This window comes from Mus caroli, unplaced genomic scaffold (assembly GCF_978045245.1).
Source record: "Mus caroli unplaced genomic scaffold, Mus_caroli_1 scaffold_10, whole genome shotgun sequence".
NCBI classification, from domain to species: domain Eukaryota; kingdom Metazoa; phylum Chordata; class Mammalia; order Rodentia; family Muridae; genus Mus; species Mus caroli.
The window spans coordinates 466,008-487,242 of record NW_028227265.1 but is presented as its reverse complement, the minus strand read 5'-3'; the positions used below and the strand labels follow the sequence as shown (position 1 = coordinate 487,242).

Here is a 21,235-nt window from a genome sequence, read left to right as displayed (position 1 = left end):
GAAACACCAATATAAGAATTATATTAAAATGTATGAAATTAATTGCAATATTGATTAATGCCCTAATAAATAAACATCATTAAAAGTTAACTGTTGAATAAATTATGACATACTGCCTTTTAGAGCATCAAGCACAGAGATGGCAATATGCCAGTTAAGTTGGTTTAGAAGTAGAGGGATTCTATGAATGCAGAACCATCAAGCCCTACATGTAAATGTCTATTTACAGAAAAGCATGGGAGCACATGCTAGGCTTGTATGGTTGTTTATTGGAAGGGGCCATAGGACTAAGAATTCTGATGAATAGAAACAGTGGGAAGAGAATGTAACTTTATAATTGTTTTATAACTTTATTTAATGTGTTGTCTTACTTACCATGTTTTTTACCTTTATGTGTATGTTTATTTGCAGATATGATTGAAATATACAAGTGTTTTTCAAGATCAGCATTTTGTTTTTTTGTACTGGTTGGTTTCAGATGCTCTGAAAAAAAGGCATCATAATATAATTATATTAAAAATACAGTCAATTTTAACTTCTAAAAACATAAAATAAACTAGTGCCAATATACATCTTTTTCCTTATAAATTTAGGTAAGACACAAAGTAACTGTGTTGTAAGAGTACAAGTTGGGAAACTCAAGACTATAAACTGTCTATAAGAGGGTAAGGGAATTATCTTGGCACCTGAGATGACTGGGTTGGAAATCTGGGCTCAATATGGCCTAAATATTGAATTTGATGCAAGCCTTACTATACACATTGTAAAAAAAAAATGAAGTACTCTATAAAAATGCTGGAATATCTTTAAACCTATAGGAAAACATACAATCCCACAAGTCACTTAATTCTTTATTATGGATAGGATTTAAGTAAAGGCAAAGCTATTTTTATAAAGAGGTAGCACTATTAAAAATTTATTTGTTCACTTTATATCCTACTATCAGTCCCCCATTTCCTCCCAGTACCCCTTTATGCAAGCCCTCCCCCCTCCCGGTTCCACATTCCTCTTCTCTTTTGAGAAGGGAAAGCTGGAGTATATCATTTATAAAGTGAAAACTACAGAGAAAACTTACAGAGAGGTGCAATGAATACTGTTAGGAACATATTTTTAATATTATGAACCAAATGTAATGAAAATGTTTGACTTTTTTTGAAGGTAGATCTTGAAATAAGGAAGCAGAATTTTTGCAGTTGAAAAATAGTGTGCCAATGTTAATAAGCAACAATTACATGAAGACATTGAATTTCCATATTCAGGTCTTCCATTGATTATGGCAGCTATCTGCATGAAAAATGCCCTGCCATTGTTTTTAGATTGAAAGTCTAACACTCTGGTAGAAAACTATTTATCTTCTCATCATTTCCATTCTAGACACAAGAAGAGAACATGACTTCGTTCTAATCCTAGAGATAAAAGATATATGTTGTATATTCTGACTGGATGATATTCTGAGTGGGTGGTGCATATTCTGACAAGTGTGTTGGAAGTGATGAGGCCATTAGGCTGGGCTTTTCAAGCCTGTTGGAGCTCAGATGATGGCACTATTTGCTAGAATGTGAGATATGTTGCTGCAAGATTTTGTGTTTGGCCTGTTCTGTTTTGTGTTTGGCCTCTTCTTCAGGAACTGCAATGTTTATTCCATGCCATTTATGTTGAAAGACTGTAACTTGCTCTTTGGTTTTCAGTTGATCACAGTTAGAGGTTTGGCCCACATCTCAGAAGATAATGTGAATTTCTGAATAATGTTGTTGTTGTTCGTTGCTTTATGGATATAATTCTAATTGGACTAAATGCCTTTTGTTACAGGATGCCCATGAGCCTCTAGAAAGCCTAGAATAGAATGTTAAGGTTGAATCTAAAATGCATCTTACCCACTGGTTCAAGTTTTGAATACCTGTTACCTGGGTCATGGTGCTAATTTAGGAGACTACTGAGCCTTTCAGCTTGGGATCTAGCTGATAAAAGTTGACCTCTAGGGCAGGTCTTTGAAGATCAAAATCAAGAGCCTGCTCTGGTCTTGCTTTCTGCTTCATGCAATCAGAGCAGTTTTGCCATCTGCTCCTGTATGGTGATGGAGCTTCTTGGCCAGGCCTTCCCTGCTACAGTGGACTGAGACACCAGTCAAAATAAACCTTTCCTATCCTATGTTGTTTGCTTCCAAGTGGCTTAGTCCCAGTTACAAGAAAGTAATAGTATTCAGACTATATGGTATTTTTTTTCTCCTTTTGCTTGTTTTGTTGGGCAACATTATCACAGGTACTTAATACTTTCATTCTATGATATATGCCACAATGCAATCTGAAGGTTTTATGGCTTCAGAAAATAGCACCACTAACTGAGGAACAATCCAAAGCATTAGCATCTAACCCAGAATGTTCAACCCTGGCCCCTAAAAGCTTTGGCTAAGGACAGGGGACCTGAGTTAGAGCTTAAGTTAGGAGTGAATCATCAGGAAGCCATGGTTTAACCCAATAGCAAATACATTTGTCTAATACAATGTACTAGTAGACAACTGGTCCCAGCTTGAGAAGCTCTCAAAAGTGAAGTCATATCTCTGAGAAAACTCCCATCTATCTTCTATTTTTTGCTGTCGTCAGAATCATAGGACTTTGCTCATTGTTTTATTTAACTATTATCAGCTATCATATATAATTTCTGATCATTTTTTTCCTTCTAGCTCATTGATGAAGAAAACAGTTCTCACTCCATCTACTCCTATTATCTTTCCTTTCCCAGAAGGCAAGGTCAAACTTTTTGATGTTAAATATCCTCAGTATTTCACGAGCTTGTAGCAAAAAGAGATGTAATAAAAATAGTAGCCTGATCAACCTTCTCAGTTTTGCTTTTGTTTTTTAGGAAATTTCATGGCACATGTTTTCCTTTTAGGCATTAGGGTGCATAGTACATCAAAGAAAAATTGCTCATGTTATAAAGGAGTTTAATACTTGCAGGGTAATTACAAAATGCCTCTACAGCAACTAACATATTCTTAGATATTAATGGGATCAGATGATAGTGAACTAAAAAGGAAACATGAGCATGTGGGTATCTTCCCTCTTCTCATGGTCAACTTTTCTTTTCTTTCTTTCTTTCTTTCTTTCTTTCTTTCTTTCTTTCTTTCTTTCTTTCTTTCTTTCTTTCTTTCTTTCTTTCTCTCTCTCTCTCTCTCTCTCTCTCTCTCTCTCTCTCTCTCTCTCTCTCTCTTTCTTTCTTTCTAAATTTTTGGTCTTTTTTGAGACAGGGTTTCTCTGTATAGCCCTGGCTGTCCTGGAATTCACTTTGTAGACCAGGCTGGCCTCGAACTCAGAAATCTGCTGCCTCTGCCTCCCGAGTGCTGGGATTAAAGGCATGCACCACCACGCCCGGCTCATGGTCAACTTTTCTATAGCATACTTTGCTTGGGACTGCAGAAAAAGTGTACACACACACACACACACACACACACACATATATATATATGGGAGAGGATTCTATGTTTATCTGAATCATCCCCATGAACCACTGTGGTGAGTAAGAAAAAAACAAGGAAATGGAGATTCAACTTAATCATAATGAGGAAGGAAGAGAAATGGCAGGGATGTCACCGACATTCAGAATGAACATGTGCTAGCTGAACAGAATTCAGTGTGCATCTACTTGCATTTTGCTAAATTGTATTCTGAATTTGAATGTACTTGAATCGGTTATTTTTAATTGGCTCAGTTTTAAAATTCATATTGTTTATCTTATGCCTACTTAATACATACTAGAATTTCCCTACAAGAGAGAATCCACAAAAATGTTGCCTATGCAATTACATAGTTACTATAGATAATTAATAAATTATAAATATATGACTTGAAAATTTATTAAAGCTATTACACTTGATCATTCCTATATAACTAAAATATTCAGTAAAGTTTGTTGCACACAGACATTGTTAAATATTACCTGAAGTCTTTAGTAAATGGTGTAAGGCTTTAGAGATGCTTGACCTTCCCCTTGGTGTCCTATAAACTGGTTTTGGAACTACATCCACTTTTGCTGAAGTGCTTCCCAAGGATTTTTCTAGAAAAATTTAGATTGTTATGTATAAGATGCATCAGATTTGTAGAACCTTTTAATAGCCTCATAAATTAGTTGTAAATAAAAATGAAATTAAAAGACTGTAGATAATTAAAAATAAAATATTTTGGCATAATTAATTCTATTAAGAATATAAATATATCCACCACAGAGGAAAGCTTTGGGGGAATTGTAAGATTCTATTTCTATGATATCTAATACAAGCAAACCTTCCAGAAACAAAGAGCATTTGTAGTTGTCTAGAGCTGTGGTTCTAAAGAAGCTAGAGGATAATAGTTAAGAATTATGGTGTTTTTTTCCCCCTTTGGTAAAGAATTGTAGTTGCTGTAGTCAGATATATGGGGAATAGGGACAGACCCCCTCATTACTGGGGGGCTAAAAGGCTCTGCTTAAATGCAGTCGATCACAAAACAAAACACCCATGAACTGAGCTAAGAAAGGATGGGGATAGATGGAGGATGTGAGTGGGGTAAAGGTGCATAGAGGTGAGAATAACCATAAGTGTGTGTGTGTGTGTTAAAAACTGTAAAAGAAGAAATTTAATTAATAAAAACTTTTCACTGAATTCAGAAAATATATTTAAACAACTTAAAAAATGTCTTTCATGACTGCCTTCCAAAAGCCTAACAAGCAACTGAAAGAGTCTGATGCAGATATTTATACCCAACCAATGGAAAGAAACTGGTGACCCCTATGGTTGAATTAGGGAAAAGCTGGAAGAAGCTGAGGAAGAGGGTGACCCCATAGAAAGAACAACAATCTCAACTAACCTGGACCCCCAGGATCTCTCAGACACTGAACCATCAACCTGGCAGCATCCACCAGCTGATATGAGGACCCCAACACATATACAGCTGAGGACTGCCAGGTCTGGACTCAGTCAGAGAAGATGTACCTAACCCTTGAGAGATTTGGGGACCCAGGGAGTGGGGAGGTCTGGTGGGATGGGGGTGGGGGTAGGTTGGGGACATCCTTTTGGAGGGGGCAGGGAGGAGGTGTAGGATGTGGAACAGTCGTAGGGTGGACCTAGAGTGGGATAAAGTCTGAACTGTAAAAAAGATTAAAGAATTAAAAAAAAAGAATCTTAGATAAGTTATAAAAAGAATGTTTTTTAAGCCAACCAGTGGTGGAGCATTCCTTTAATCCCAGCACTTAGGAGGCAGAGGCAGGCAGATCTTCATCATATTTAACAGAGCAAGAAGGACAGCCAGGGCTACATAGAGAAACCTTCTCTTAGAAAACCAAAACTAGCAGAGAAGCACCTGAAAAAATGTTCAACATCCTTAATTATCAGGGAAATGCAAATCAAAACAACCTTGAGATTCCACCTCACACCAGTCAGAATGGCTAAGATCAAAAATTCAGGTGACAGCAGATGCTGGCGAGGAGATGTGGAGAAAGAGGAACACTCCTCCATTGTTGGTGGGATTGCAAGCTTGTACAACCACTCTGGAAATCAGTCTGGCGGTTCCTCAGAAAATTGGACATAGTACTACCGGAGGATCCAGCAATACCTCTCCTGGGCATATATCCAGAAGATGTCCCAACCGGTAAGAAGGACACATGCTCCACTATGTTCATAGCAGCCTTATTTATAATAGCCAGAAGCTGGAAAGAACCCAGATGTCCCTCAACAGAGGAATGGATACAGAAATTATGGTACATTTACACAATGGAGTACTACTCAGCTATTAAAAAGAATGAATTTATGAAATTCCTAGCCAAATGGATGGACCTGGAGGGCATCATCTTGAGTGAGGTATCACAATCACAAAGGAACTCACACAATATGTATTCACTGATAAGTGGATATTAGCCCAAAAACTTAGGATACCCAAGATATAAGATACAATTTGCTAAACGCATGAAACTCAAGAAGAATGAAGACCAAAGTGTGGACACTGTGCCCCTTCTTAGAATTGGGAACAAAACACCCATGGAAGGAGTTACAGAGACATAGTTTGGAGCTGTGAAGAAAGGATGGACCATATAGAGACTGCCGTATCCAGGGATCCATCCCATAATCAGCTTCTAAATGCTGGCACCATTGCATACACTAGCAAGATTTTGCTGAAAGGACCCAAATATAGCTGTCTCTTGTGAGACGATGCCGGGGCCTAGCAAACACAGGAGTGGATGTTCACAGTCAGCTATTGGATGTATCACAGGGCTCCCAATGGAGAAGCTAGAGAAAGTACCCAAGGAGCTAAAGGGATCTGCAACCCTATTGTTGGAACAACACGATGTACTAACCAGAACCCCGGAGCTCTTGTCTCTAGCTGCATATGTATCGAAAGATGGCCTAGTCGGCCATCAATGGAAAGAGAGGCCCATTGGACTTGCAAACTTTATATGCCCCAATATAGGGGAATGCCAGGGCCAAAAGAATGGGAATGGGTGGGTAGGGAAGTGGGGGGCGCTATGGAGGACTTTTGGGATAGCATTGGAAATGTAATTGAGGAAAATATGTAATAAAAAATATTAAAAATTAAAAAAAAAGAAAACCAAAACTAAAACAAGAAAAGCAAAGAAAAGAAGAAAAGAAAAGAAAAGAAAAGAAAAGAAAAGAAAAGAAAAGAAAAGAAAAGAAAAGAAAAGAGGGAAGGGAAGGGAAGGGAAGGGAAGGGAAGGGAAGGGAAGGGAAGGGAAGGGAAGGGAAAAGGGAAAGGGAAAGGGAAAGGAAAAGGGAAAGGAAAGGAAAAGGAAAAGAAAAAGAAAAGGAAAAGGAAAAGGAAAAGAAAGAAAAAGACAGAAAAAAAGTTTGACTAGGCAGTTTTGTGCATGCCTTTGATACCAGAACCCAGAAGGCAAAGAAAGGTAAGGTAAGATAGATCTTTGAGTTCAAGGCAAGCCTGGTCTACAAACAGTTCCAGGACAGCCAAGACTACACAGAGAAACCCTGTCTACAAATAAACAGCATCTTTAACACTTAAGGCTAAGGGAGTATCCTAAGGGGTGGAAAGAATGAATGAAAGAGCCAAAGGATTGGGGAAAGAGTGGTATGGAATGCTGTCTTCTGGACACGACATGGCCCTTGTACCAAAAACATGTCTTTTAGTAAATTTCATCTTTGTTTAAGAAAAAAAGAGGAAAAAACAGAAGTGATATGATGCTGGACATTAAACTCAGTATGTCAGATAAGATGCTTCCATGAGACAGCCACTGTGGGACTACCCTGATCCTGAGTCACTCAGCTTCAGAGATTGAGCAAGCCAGTAAGCAGCAGTCATTGTTTCTACTTTGTGTCTCTGCCTTGAGTTTCTGCCCTGACTTCCCTCAATAACAAATTGTGATCTGGAAGTGGAAGTCAAATAAAGCCTTTCCTCTTTCAATGTCCTTTTGGTCATGGTGTTTATTGCAACAACAGAGAAGGAAACAAGAACAGCACTAAAGTACGGGAGTGGAAACAAAACTAGAAAAGACAGCATTAAAATTTCATATAGAGGCACAAAGGCCCCAAGCAACCAAAGGAATCTTAACCAAAATGAACAATGCTGCAAGTCAGAGGGGGAACACTGAAATCCTACCATGTGGAAGGAGATGGAAGGAAGAAGAAGAGGAATTCAAGGCTGATCTTGGCTACAGTATCTGTGATCTACACAGGCTATATGAAAACAAAACAGTTCCCCCCAAATCTCACATGACAGCAACAACAAAAAAACAAACCAAAAGGAATAGATCTGGAGATAAGTACACTAAAGTGGCTTAGAAATATAATTAGAAGCTATAGCAATGAAAACAATTATGGTTTTGTCATTAAAATAGACAAACTAACAGAAAAATACATGCCAGGAAATAACACCACACATCCACAGTTAGAGAATGCTAAGAATATATATGGATACATTTACTGGTGGCAACAGCCTTTAAGATTCAATGCCCTTTAGTGGCTGAATAAAGCATTCTTAGCCATGAAATGGTTGTTACACTGTCAACAGAAAGAACAAATGAAAGCAGTTTCATTTTCAGGCACCAGGGCAGTTCCCCATGACACAGTGAGATGAAAGGATGGACTATCTAGAGACTGCCATACCCGGGGATCTATCCCATAATCAGCCTCCAAACGCTGACACCATTGCATACACTAGCAAGATTTTGCTGAAAGGACTCAGATATAGCTGTCTCTTGTGAGGCTATGCCAGGGCCTAGCAAACACAGAAGTGGATGCTCACAGTCAGCTATTGGATGGATCACAGGGCCCCCACAATGGAGGAGCTAGAGAAAGTACCCAAGGAGTTAAAGGGGTCTGCAATCCTATAGGTGGAACAACAATATGAACTTACCAGTACTCCCCCCCCCCACCCCTGAGCTCATGTTTCTAGCTGCATATGTATCAGAAGATGGCCTAGTCGGCCATCATTGGAAAGAGAGGCCCATCGGTCTTGCAAACTTTATATGCCTCAGTATAGGGGAACGCCAGGGCCAAGAATTGGGAGTGTTGGGGGGAGAGGAGTGGGGGGAGGTATGGGGGGACTTTTGGGATAGCATTGGAAATGTAAATGAAGAAAATCCCTAATTAAAAAAATTAAAAAAAAAAAAAGGGCAGTGCAAAGAGGATGTGCCAAAAGGCACACTTCTGGGCTGTTTTAGGCTACTAGACCTTGTTGTTTGTCTTTGTGTACTCTCGTAACTTTACCGGAGAAGGGTAACATATTGATCACTTTTGTTGGAAATATCTTTGATGGGTGGTGCTTGACACTCATATTTTCTTGAGGTTTGGTTTCCAATAAACTGTCATCTGAAACAAAGTTTGAAACGGACATTGGCATGACACTTCTGAGTATTCACAAACTATATCCCAAATTCTGTATTTTTTCATTTGTAATTTTCTTTCTTATATTTTATCAATTGTTCACTGTCTATTACTTCAATTTCTTCAATTTCATCATTTTCTTTCTTGTCTTTATGTTGTATGCTCTGATAATATCTTTCTTAATTTGAGCCTCTACCCACCCCCATTATGCTCATTTCTGCATTATATATGTATGTAGACACAGTTTGAAGACTAATTTTAGAGAGAGAAAAAAAGCTTTGTGCATAAGCTTCTGACTCTCTCAGCTCAAAAACAACCAATAATTGTTAGGTTTAATTGTCATGGTCCCACTGTCATAAAGTAAGATATGCAGTTATAGAACAGGAAACTTAAACAGAGCCAGGCCTTGTGGTTCAGGCTAGTAATATCAGAAAATTAGGAGGCTGAAGCAGGAGGGCCACAAATTCAAGGCCAGTCTAGGCTTCATAGCAAGTTAATGAATGCCTGGACAACTTAGCAAGACCCTGTGTCAAACACACAAAATGGCAGGGAGAGAGGTAGGAAGAGGAAGATGGAGAGGTTATAAGACTCACACACTTTAAACCTTGGCTTACATATCAAACTGAAGCTGGATGGTAAGAGAAGTAGTAAGGTCACAAAGATAGGCAACTGAAAGAATAAATTACTGTTGACAATTTCAGAAGTCATAGTTTAAGTTGTCAATAATTTGTTAGGTAAGGGGAGAAGCAGAGGAAACTGTAAGTTAATAAAAGTAGAAACCCTGTACATTTATGCTTATTATATATATAATTTTCATGGAACTATCCATGTACAATTATGTATATGAAGATTCTTTGATAAAGATTGATATTGTAAGTTAAATGTAATTTTGTATGTAGTTAGCTTATAAGTCTACCCCATCTGATTTAATCTTTATAGATGACATTTAAATATTCTTTCAAATATTGCTATGATGTAAAATTATTAAATAATAAAATTTAAAGACAAAAACAAAAGAAAAACATTTAATTGGGAGATTTTTTGAAAGAAAGAACTATGTGGGGATTTCTTTTTATTTAAAACTGTGATTTCATGAAATAGCGAAAAGGGAAAGGATATAGGAAATTTGGTAATTAATAGAAAACAAAACAAAACAAAACAAAACAAAAAGCTGTGGTAAAAAATTTTAGAAAAATACTTGCATAAAGCATCCTTATATAGACTCTATCACTGCACGTGATAATATCTGAGAAACTAGAGAATGAGAAGAGAACTAGAGAATGTAGAAAGGACATGCATTTTGCTGTACTCTGAATGTTATGTTTCCCATCTGCACAGTGACAGGGATCACCTTGAGATGGTACTGGTCTTTACGTCAGGAGGGCTGTTAGTATTGTCCTAAGAGACTCCTGAGCTGTGCTAGTTCCTTCCAGCACTCGAGGACATAGCAAGATATATATTTCTGAACCAAGAAGTAGAACTCCCATGAGAAATATGTTTCTGTGGTATACAGACTATTCAGCTTAAAATAATACATCTTTGTATATCTTCTGACTTTTAAAATATTTGATTGGAGTAAATAAAAGCTTCATAGTATACAATTTCTTCTAAGCAACCACTTATCTTACATGGTAATATGTTTTCTTTACCTTGATTGTCTCTGGATGACTTTATCAGGCTCTTCGCTGGACTAATGGTATCTTTACTTGCAAATGAACTCAAACCTAAAACAAATGTTAAAAAAGTCATCCAATGACACTATTGTATTATATATACATATTACCCCTCAAGTTCTGGGTGCTGATTTTTATTTGTAATGCTTTTTCTATATATTATATAGAGTGCTCACTTGTCTGTTACTCCAATTTCTATGAAGTATCTCGATGTGTTATCATCTTTGCCTTTGCTCTGTGTATCCTTACAATGGCATCTTTGCTAATCCAAACTGTTTTACTTTGAATATGTCTATTCATTTTAATACTTTGTCATTAGTCTATTTCCAAATGTTTCCTCTTCCTAATTTCCAACTTTTAATCAGGAATGTTTTCTTATATTATACTCTAACCACTGACAAACAAATACATATAAATTGATGGGAAATATGGTCATAACAAAGATGAAATGTGAAATATCCCCACAGGTTCATGTGCTTGAACACTTGATTCCTAGTTGGTATTGTTTGCAAAGGCTGTGGAATCTTTAGGATGTGGAAGCTCATGGGATTAAATGAGTCCCTAAGGGTTGGGCCTTGAGGTTGGCCCAGACCTACTTCTCTGTTCACTCTCTGCTTCTTGAATGCAGATTCAATGTGCTCAGTAGCCTCCCACTCTTGGTGCTATGCCTTTATTATCATGATGTAATGTCTCTCCTTGAACTGTAAACTGAAATAAACCCCATTTTTTCAAGTTGATTGATTTTGTTGGGTGTTTTTGGAAGCAACCAGATAAAGAACTAATAGAACAGACAAGTATTTTAAATTGACTAGACTTAAATGGGAACATTTTATTGCTGTGTCTAAGGTTGCCTCTCAAAAGTTGTAAGGATGTAATTAGTAAGCAACATTAAAAGCAACCGTATCTAAACAAAAATACTGGAAAATTGGGTCCTTAAACCCAGGATTTTCAGGATAAAACAAAAAACAAGCTAGAATACTTACTTTAAATAATTTTAATTTTCAGTTCTAGATTGGGTGAAGAGTCTGTGCTTGATTTATACTTAATAATACATGAGAATACAACATTCACATCCAAAGTTAAAGAAACCATGCCTTGACATTAAACTTCAATTCCAGCACATGGTTATATGCTGGCATGGGAAAATTATATTGTAAACTTCAGACTCTGCAGGGAGTCCCACAGTGGTCCCACTCTGCTGAGGAAGACCCACTTTCTATTCATGTCCTTATGAGGGGCAGGCATGACAAGTCTTTGAAGACACCAATCAGAATTAACTCTGAAAAACTTTTCATAGCTGCAGCCTTCATAGGCTCAAAGACAAGTGTGTCCACCACCATTCAGGACAATGATCAACTGATAGAGACCAGTGGAAGAAATCTTTCATTAATTTAATCTTGTAAAAGGATCTAGCAGTGAAGGGTCTCTGTGTTGAAGTCCTCAGCATACTCACCAGCAAGAGGCCCTGATTCCTCAAGCTCAACACAATGCTTTAATATAAGCTAGATATGGAAAGTGAGTAGAATAACATCAGGATTTCCCCCCAGACACTACAAGATTGATGTGGTACTGAGTTTGAATGGGTTATTTTCTAATTGGCTGTTTTACTATTCATATTATTTATCTTATTCCTACTTCTAATACACCCTAGGATTTCTTTATAAGAGAGAATCCACAAAAGTGTTGCTTATGCAATGACACAGTTACTGTTACTATAGAATGGTAAGTCATAAATATATGACTTGAAAAATTATTATTCTTACCATGTTGATCTTTCAGTTTTCCAATTAGTTTCATGCCTTTAGCGATGGAAATAGTCACATCTAAAGACACAAAGAACATTTTAGAATACTGTGTAAAGGAAAAATTAATGTACAAGTTTTGTTTTTTCCTTTGACATTCCCAACTCTGTTGATACATGTTTCATGGACATTATAGTGATGATTAATTTTTAATGTCTAACTAAGATGGATTTAGAATCACCTAGGAGACATGCCTCTGAATACATCTGTGAGCATGTTTCCAGAGAGGATTAATGGAGAGAAAAAAAGGTGGACAGTACCAGCCCATATATGAAAACAAGACTCCTCTGAGTAATACCTCTCAACATTTCTGCACTATTGTTTAACAAAATACAACTTCATATTACAGATACTGTTCTAACATCATAATTATTTGTTAAGTCATGCTATGCCTATTAAAAATTGAAAGAAGACAGGAGAAGGTATATATTTACAATATTTGTTATATTAACCATTTTGGTTAAATTGCCTGGGTTCTTTGCTTTTGTTTCTGTGAATCTGAGTTAGCAATTGGTATCATTTTCTTATATGAATACACCATCACTCTCACCCATCTCCTTCATGCTGAATTAGGAAATGTGCTCTACTTCTTTTTTAAGCTTTTTATTAGCATATGTTACTTGTGCAAAATAATGACATGTTTCACTATGATTATTATTGTTTTATACTGCATCAAATTATTAACATAAAAGAAATGCAGTATGAACATACACACTGGCTTATAGCATTATTTTTAGTTATTGTGGTGGTTTGTATAAGCTTCGGCTAGGGAGTGGCACTATTTGGAGGTGTGGCCCTGTTGGAGTAGGTATGTCACTGTGGGCGTGAGCTTTAATACTCTAGTCCTAGCTCCCTGGAAGTCAGTATTCTGCTAGCAGCCTTCAGATGAAGATGTAGAACTCTCAGCTCTGCCTGCACCATACCTGTCTGGATGATGCCAGGCTCCCATCTTGATGATAATGGACTGAACCTCTGAACCTGTAATCCAGCCTCAATTAAATGTTGTCCTGATAAAAGTTGCCTTATGTTGTTATGCTGTCTGTTCACAACAGTAAAATCCTAACTAAGACAGTTATGTTCTTTTTATGTGGATGCTAATTACTGTATGAGGGCCCTGAGTCTCACCCAGAAGAACCTTCTCAAAATTTCTTTGAAGCAGGATGCCTACTAATACACTATCTAAAACTTTACTTTGTGAATATTTCATCTTCCATTTAAAAAGATACTTTTGCTCCCTGTGAGATTTCTGGGTGAATTTCTTCTAGTGCTTTGAATGTATATGGTCAGTGTTTTCTGGAATTCATAATTTCAGATAATCTCAGGGTCTTTCCTTTTAATGAAGAGTTACATATTCTATCTCCAAGATTTGTCTTTCAACATTTATAACATGGTGGTTCTAGCTATGGATTCCATAAGTGCTTATCTCATTATGACCCATTAAGTTTGATTATGGAGATTAATAGCCATCAAATATTTTAAAAATCAATTCTTATTTCTTTAACTATCTCCTTGCTCTTTTTCTGTTCCTGTCCATTTTCATATTTTCCCATTGCAACTTAAAAAAACCCCTTTGCTTACATTTTAGAGCCACTATTGAGACAGTTTGATTAGGTTTTCTTCAATGTTATGTATCTTTCAAGTCCTTTTGGAATCATGTCTCTTGATTTGTAACCTCTATATGATAAGACATTGTCATGAACTGCAGTATGTCACATCTGAAGCCCTATCTGCCAATAAGTTTTTTTGGAGCAAAGGTCTCTGAGAAGATCACTAAAGCTCAATGAATCCACAGAGTGAGTCCTTTCTGGTACTGCTGGCTACATTAAAAGAAAAGGGAGGAAAACAGAGGCCTGCTTTATCAGAAACTCTCTACCTATGCACTAGCACTACTCTCCCACTAGTACCCCATTTTATAGGGTTACTGTCTGAGTGGATCAGTTCTAACCCTAGTAACATTAGCTAATGCCCCATTAGTGGTAGACCCCAAGTTCCAGGTATAGGAGGGAATTTGTGGATGGATAGGTGATGCCTTGTAAGATGAGATGATGGCTGTGGCCATCAACTTGACATAATCTAAAATCACCTGGGAGATGTTCTTCTGGGAATGTTTTTGCTGATTATCTTGTCTGAGTTAATTAAAGTAGGAAGACCTGAATACTGTGGGTCAAAGTTGTTCCTGAGTCCAGGAGACCCTGGCTATCTAAGCGTAGAAAAAGCCAGCTAAGTACTAGCATGCATGCATTTATTGTTGCTCTCTTCTTCTGACTAAGAAATCAGTCTAGAGGTTCCTCAGAAAATTGGACATAGTACTACTAGAAGATCCAGCAATTCCTCTCCTGGGCATATACCCAGAAGATGTTCCAACTTGTAATAAGGACACATGCTCCACTATGTTCATAGCAGCCTTATTTATAATAGCCAGAAGCTGGAAAGAACCCAGATGTCCCTCAACAGAGGAATGGATACAGAAAATGTGGTACATTTACACGATGGAGTACTACTCAGCAATTAAAAACAATGAATTCATGAAATTCTTAGGCAAATGGATGCATCTGGAGGATATCATCCTGAGTGAGGTAACCCAATCACAAAAGAACTCACTTGATATGCACTTACTGATAAGTGGATATTAGTCCAGAAACTTAGAATACCCAAGATACAATTTGCAAGCACAAGAAAATCAAGAAGGAAGACCAAAGCATGGATACTTCATTTCTCCTTAGAATGGTGAACAAAATACCCATGGAAGGAGTTATAGAGACAAAGTTTGAAACTGAGATGAAATGATGGACCATCCAGAGACTGTCCCACTCGGGGATCCTTGGTCTTGCAAACTTTATATGCCCCAATTCAGGGGAACTCCAGGGCCATGAAGTGGGTGGGTAGGGGAGCAGGGCTGGGGGAGGGTATAGGGAACTTTCGGGATAGCATTTGAAATGTAAATGAAGAAAATATCTAATTAAAAAAAAAGAAAAAAAAAAGAGAATGTGATGTGATCAGTTGCTTTAAGTTCTTGCTGTGTTGACCTTCGTGCCCTGATGGGTTGTACTTGAACATGTGAAACAAAAGAAGCCCTTTCTCTCTTAAATTGCTTTTGCCGCATCAATAGGAAAAGAAACTAAGATAGTGGGTAAGTTATGGGTACAACATTTAAGTTTAGAGGAGCTAATAAACATTTATATTAGACTTGAAAGTGTGTGCTCTTACCTAGATTACCCTTTGCCTCTGTTCTCACTGCTTCCCTTGATGTGGGTGTTTCAGGCATATTTTTTGCGTCTGTGCCAATCTCTGCAAAATTAAAACAGATTTGTAAAATACTTCGAAAAGACAAGCTATAACCACTTGTTCTACTGTTTACATATATGTATAGTGAAACTTATTTAATATTTCACAACTGCCATTAATTCTAGCTCCAGAGGATCTAACACCCTCTTCTGGCTTGCACAGGTACCTGAACAATTTGTAAACTGTGGCATTATTTTAAATAAAAAATTCAGATTCTTAGTATTTAAAATAAAACAAATACAAACAAATTTCTAGTATATATTAACTACATATAACAATGATGGACTTCATTATGATATTTTTATGCATACACTCAAAGTTTTTTATCATATTCTCTCATTACCCTTTCTATATTCCACCATGTTCTTTCTTTTCCCCAAATGTCTTCTCTGCTTTATTTTCATGATTTCCCCACCCCAGATTTCATATATGAGAGAAAACACACAGTCCCTGGTCTTAAGAATCATAGAAGTCTCCTAGTGGGGGACTATTTTAGCTCCTGTTTTATTATGTAACTGCATCAAGTGATAACAATGAAACAAGAGGAAGTGCCCTATCAGAGAAATTAGGATTGTTGTATACTGTAATCATCAAGAGGGATATTAGTTACCAATGAAATAATTATCAGTTATATTCTCCTTGTTATCACAAATGCAAGCTAGTATTTATGCATTAGGAAGTGAAAAGTGACTTTCCTAACTAGCCAGAAACAGATATTGATTTTTGTTTTGACACAAAGTAACATATCCCAGGATGATCTAAACAAATTAGCTAACTCAGACTGGCTTTGAACTTCTTGTCTTCATTAAGTGCCACCACTACAAGCTAAGAAAATGATTGCAACACATTTAAAAATATTCCCATTATGAAAAAGCATTTGTATGGATCATTTTTAAAATAGGAAAGCTCCAAATGTAAAATTATATAGCTTATTTTCATTTATTCATAAATACTAAAATTCAAACTTAAGACAAGAAGGACTTCATGAAAAGTTTTTCTTATGTAACAATAACTTGTAAGTTCTGTTGTCATTAGCTATCTATATTTAATTAAACTCCATAGGATATAAGTAAAACATAAGTAGGTCTTAAAAAGTGTTCTTGACATGGTAACACTTGGCTTATGTTATTATACCTCTTCGAAAGACATCAGTCAACTGCCCTGTATCAGTCTCTACAAAATGATGATCAAAACAACATATAAATATATTCATGTGCTTAGCACTATGCTAGTTAGCATTTTTCAACAGAACAGAACAGAACAGAACAGAAATCGGAGTACAGCTGAAAGGACTATTTTTGATCACAGATAATCCACTGTGTTGGGAGTTACACATTTAGTGATTTACCACCACAACAAAGTGATAGGGATGTAATGCACAGGGCCATGCCTTATGAGTTCTTAACTGGTGCTTTTTCCAGGCAACAGAAGCTTATGTGCAACTTTCCATGATCATGGATAGTTTTGACAATAATATGATCTTTAAGCATATGTTAAAACCCATTGAATGCTGTAGGGAATGTATTTTGTGAGGTGGAAATATAACTTTTTTTTTCCAGTGTCAGATTACTGACCATAGTCATCATAACTCATACATACAGCCCTTATTCTTTAATTCATCTAAATATAAGGTTGTTGATGGAAATTAATAGTAGGCAGTACCAAGGAACAAATGCCTCATATATCATCTTAGTAGAGAGATTCAGTACCTCAGTGAGAGAAAAAGAGACCAATTGAAACAAGTATTGGAATTAAGGCTGTGTCTTTTGCATTTAATTTTTAGTGATTTGTACTTTTTCTTATATTTAGATATGAATATCTAGGTGCAGTCAAACAAACAAACAAACCTAAAATGAATAATCAAAAGAACTTGCACTTCCAATGAGGCAGTTAAAATATCAACTGAGTAGTCTATCATGCCTAAATCTTTTTGTGTAAACATTAGTTGCAGCAGGACACATATGGGAAGTTGAAAATGTTTCCATATCCTGACACAGAGTGTTGACCTTGCTTGGGAGAGCTTAGCTGCACTGTACACATCTTTATTAGTGTGCATTCAGTGTACAGAGTGAAGGGATTCATAGCAGGATTTCTTTGTTCAAGCACACATGTGTACTTAGATTATATTCACTTCCCATGATTCTCTTCTGTTCCCTTCCCCCTGTCCTCTTCCTTTTCCCATAGTATAAAGAAGACTGCTAGGTAGTGAAAGAACTGCTGGGCACCTCATAGATTAAACACACCTTACTGCCTAAGCTGGACATAGAAAGCAATACAAATAACATTAGACACACTTGCTTTAGTAATATATTGTGCTAGCTAAAACTGTGATATATTTAATAGAACATTTCCTAAATGCATGAATTCTAAATAAAATGCTAACTTTCAATTTTCAATAAATACCTAGACAGTGTTCATGTGGACCTTTGTCCATACCACAGTAATATAAGTATTGTTATTAAATGTGTACATTAATAAAAAATGATGAGAAGTGTTGGACTTAAATTTTTTCTTACCAAGTTCACTTCTTAATACATGTGGTACAATGGTCTCTTCCAAGTTTTCTAGGTCAGTCTCTGTAGAACAACGAATTTCAAAGCAATTATAAGATAGGTGTAAGATATGTGTGTATATTTGATACTAACTTAGTTAGACTTTGTTATTGATGACCTCTAAACTGTAACATCATTGAACATTAGAACAGGCAGATTTGTGAGTAAGCATATACGACTTTATGCATTGAATCACAGGATCTCTGTTCTAAAACCACACATTTAAGTAATGTAATTCTTATACAAACGTGTGCCTCATAGTTCTCTAACTAATATTTGCCATATCTCTTGTAAAAGATGCTACCAGACTTACCAAAAGATTTGTAGATGAAAAGTGGTGACCTAGATTGATGACAACTGAATCCAAATGTAAGTGTTAAAGTTTATAGGCAACTTTAGGAGTCACTTCTCATGCTCCTATACACACAAGAAGAAATGTTCATATATGGCTCTGTTACCGTTTATGGTATTGTTTTACACATTGTATATATAAATAACTCTAAGTTATCTTCTGCCTTTTAACAAAAATGACTTAAAGTATCTGCAATATTTGTGTTCTATATGGACTTTTGATTTTGACATTTCTGGATCTAGGCACTTGTCCCATGTGAGTTACCTTCTCTGTCATCATTTTCTTACTCCTGGGTACCCTACATGTTCACACTTGTCTTTGGGATATGACTGTGTGCAATGAATCATATGCCTTAGAACTCAGAAATGTGTTGCATATTTGTGTTTTATGCAGTTTCTGTTTCAAGCAATTAAGGCATGAAAGGAGATGACACATGCACTTATGTACGCTTTTATAACTAGGAAATCACTCACTCATTCTCTTTTTGTGTATGAGAGTTCAGATAACTGAGCTGCTGGTACGACTTTCTTTTTTGGAATATTTCCAGAAGTTTCTTTGCTAGTTTTTCAAAAAGCCAGTATGTTAGTAATGAGTTCTCTTGCTATTTATTTGAAAATTTTTATTTAAAATTTCATTAGTATCTGTGTGTTTACTATTATTAATTTTTAACTTTTTATTGATTTTTTTGTGAGCTTTGCATCATGCATTCCAATCCCACTCATCTCCACATCTCTTAGCATCCACTCTCCTCCCTTGGAATCTCCCTATGCAAAATAAAAAAAATAAAAATATACAAAACAAAACATAACAATATCTCATTGTGGAAGCTGTAGCGTGTCACAGTATACCCTTTTTTCCACACATATTTTCTTGCAAAGAAGCATATATTTATTATGTTTTTATTCAAATATATGATGTGATTTGAACATTTTCACCTCCATTACCACTTCTCATCTGCTTCTGCTTTCCAATGTCTCATATATTTTAATGTCACACATGTAGACATGCACACTTGAAATTCCAAATCTGAGAGAAAATATGCAGCATGTATATTTCTGAGTTTAGACTATTTTTTAAATATAACTATCCATTGCTGTGAATTTTGTAGAATTTCAGTGTACTTTAGAAGTGTATAAAAGTTGTGTAAATGTACCACTTTTTAAATCTCGAGTTCTGTGAGCATTACTTTAATAAACAGAAATGTACAGCGATCTCTGTAGACTCTGACTTAGACAGATTCCTTCAAGTTTATAACAAGAGTGATATATAGCCTGGTTATATTATGGTTCTAGTTTAGTTTTTGGAGGATCCTCCTCTCCCATCCAGTTTATGTTCATCTTTCTGTTTGTGAGCTCTACCTTACGTTTCTCCTTTTACTGGTTGGCTTATATTTTGGAAGCCTTTTGAGTTGTTCATATATACTAGATACTCATCCCATTGGGTGTTTGGCTCTAGGTTACGTTGGTCTCTCCTATTCCACAGATGCCTCTTCAGTCTGCTGTGTTTCCTTTGTTGTACAGAAGCTTTTCCTTTCATGAGATCCCACCAATCAGCTCTTACTTCCTGAGCTGTTGATGTCCTTTTCAGGAAGCCTATGCCCCTATCTCGAAGACTTTTCCATGCTTTGCTCCAGGAGATTTGTTTAATGTTTATCTTCTTTTGCTCAGAGTCCTGTCTGAGTCTGTGAGAGTGTGTGAATCACTCAGGGGTATTCTCCATCTCACTCATCTCATCCCCTTCAAGGCTGAAGACACAGAGGTAAACAGACCCAGGGAGGGTAAACCATGGAGAGGGCGGTTATTCATGGAGGTGAGGCTGCCCTGGGCAGAAATGACCACCTTGGAGGAGTCAGTTTGAACTCCTCACATAAGAACAGCAGTCATAACATGTTCTGACCATCTGCAGTATCAGAACTGAGGCCACATCTTGACAAATACTGTTTTGTTATGTCTTCCTGCCCCAATTCTTCCTCTACTTAAACCAAAGGCAAACTTGGGATTTGTTTGTTCCCTTCCCCCATGGGTTGATTAGATCTCCTTTCTATTTTTCCCCATTACTACACCCCCCCACCAGCCCTGCACTACTTTAATTACCCTACCTCATATAGTATTTTATATCATTTGAATTTTTAAAAATCAGGGTGATCTGTTTTGACTTTATGACCTACCTAAATTTTAGAGTTAACATATTCACTTCCAGAAAAAAAATGACTATAATCTTAGTTGTAATTTAATTGAATCCATCAATACATTTTAAGGAAATGAATTAAAATACTAAGTCTTCCATTTTATAAACTTGTAATTTATTTCCACTTTTTAAATCTTTTAAGACTACTTTTAATAATGTTTTGTAGTTTTCTGTATAACTGTTATCCATATATAGAGACTAGTGTAATAGGCTACTTTTAGAGTTACTTTTTACTATATTCTATTAAATTTCTTTCTAATCTTAAATAAGATATTTTTAAAAGAGGTTTGGGGATTCAGGAAAATTGCAAGGGAAGAACAGACTTCTCAGATACCCTTCATACAGTTCTCTTTTATTATCATGATGTTTCAGGTGATATTTAATAAAATTCACAAACCAGTTCTGGTGCACTATTAGTCATCAACACCAACGGCTGTGCAGTCCTGTCTATATAAAAATAAAATGGCAGCACCCTTAGAGTTTCTTGTCCTTTTACTGCTCATTTCCCCTTCTCCCAGAATCTCTGGCAACTTATGACAATAAAATAGTCTTTGTGTTGTTAC

The 21,235-nt window shown here is 36.5% G+C and overlaps 1 protein-coding gene across 1 annotated transcript in view; it reads right to left on the bottom strand.

The window, feature by feature from the left end:
• The window catches only part of LOC110300626 (coiled-coil domain-containing protein 7A-like), a 319,531-nt gene that overhangs the window by 72,033 nt on the left and 226,263 nt on the right, over nt 1-21,235 (bottom strand). Inside the window, exons 39-45 of the mRNA XM_085843505.1 lie at nt 18,098-18,157; nt 15,504-15,584; nt 12,258-12,317; nt 10,471-10,545; nt 8,705-8,806; nt 3,934-4,050; nt 376-483 (exon numbers count right to left, since the gene is read on the bottom strand). Coding sequence (XP_085699631.1) covers nt 376-483; nt 3,934-4,050; nt 8,705-8,806; nt 10,471-10,545; nt 12,258-12,317; nt 15,504-15,584; nt 18,098-18,157 — 603 coding nt within the window. The remainder of the gene's footprint in view (nt 1-375; nt 484-3,933; nt 4,051-8,704; nt 8,807-10,470; nt 10,546-12,257; nt 12,318-15,503; nt 15,585-18,097; nt 18,158-21,235) is intronic.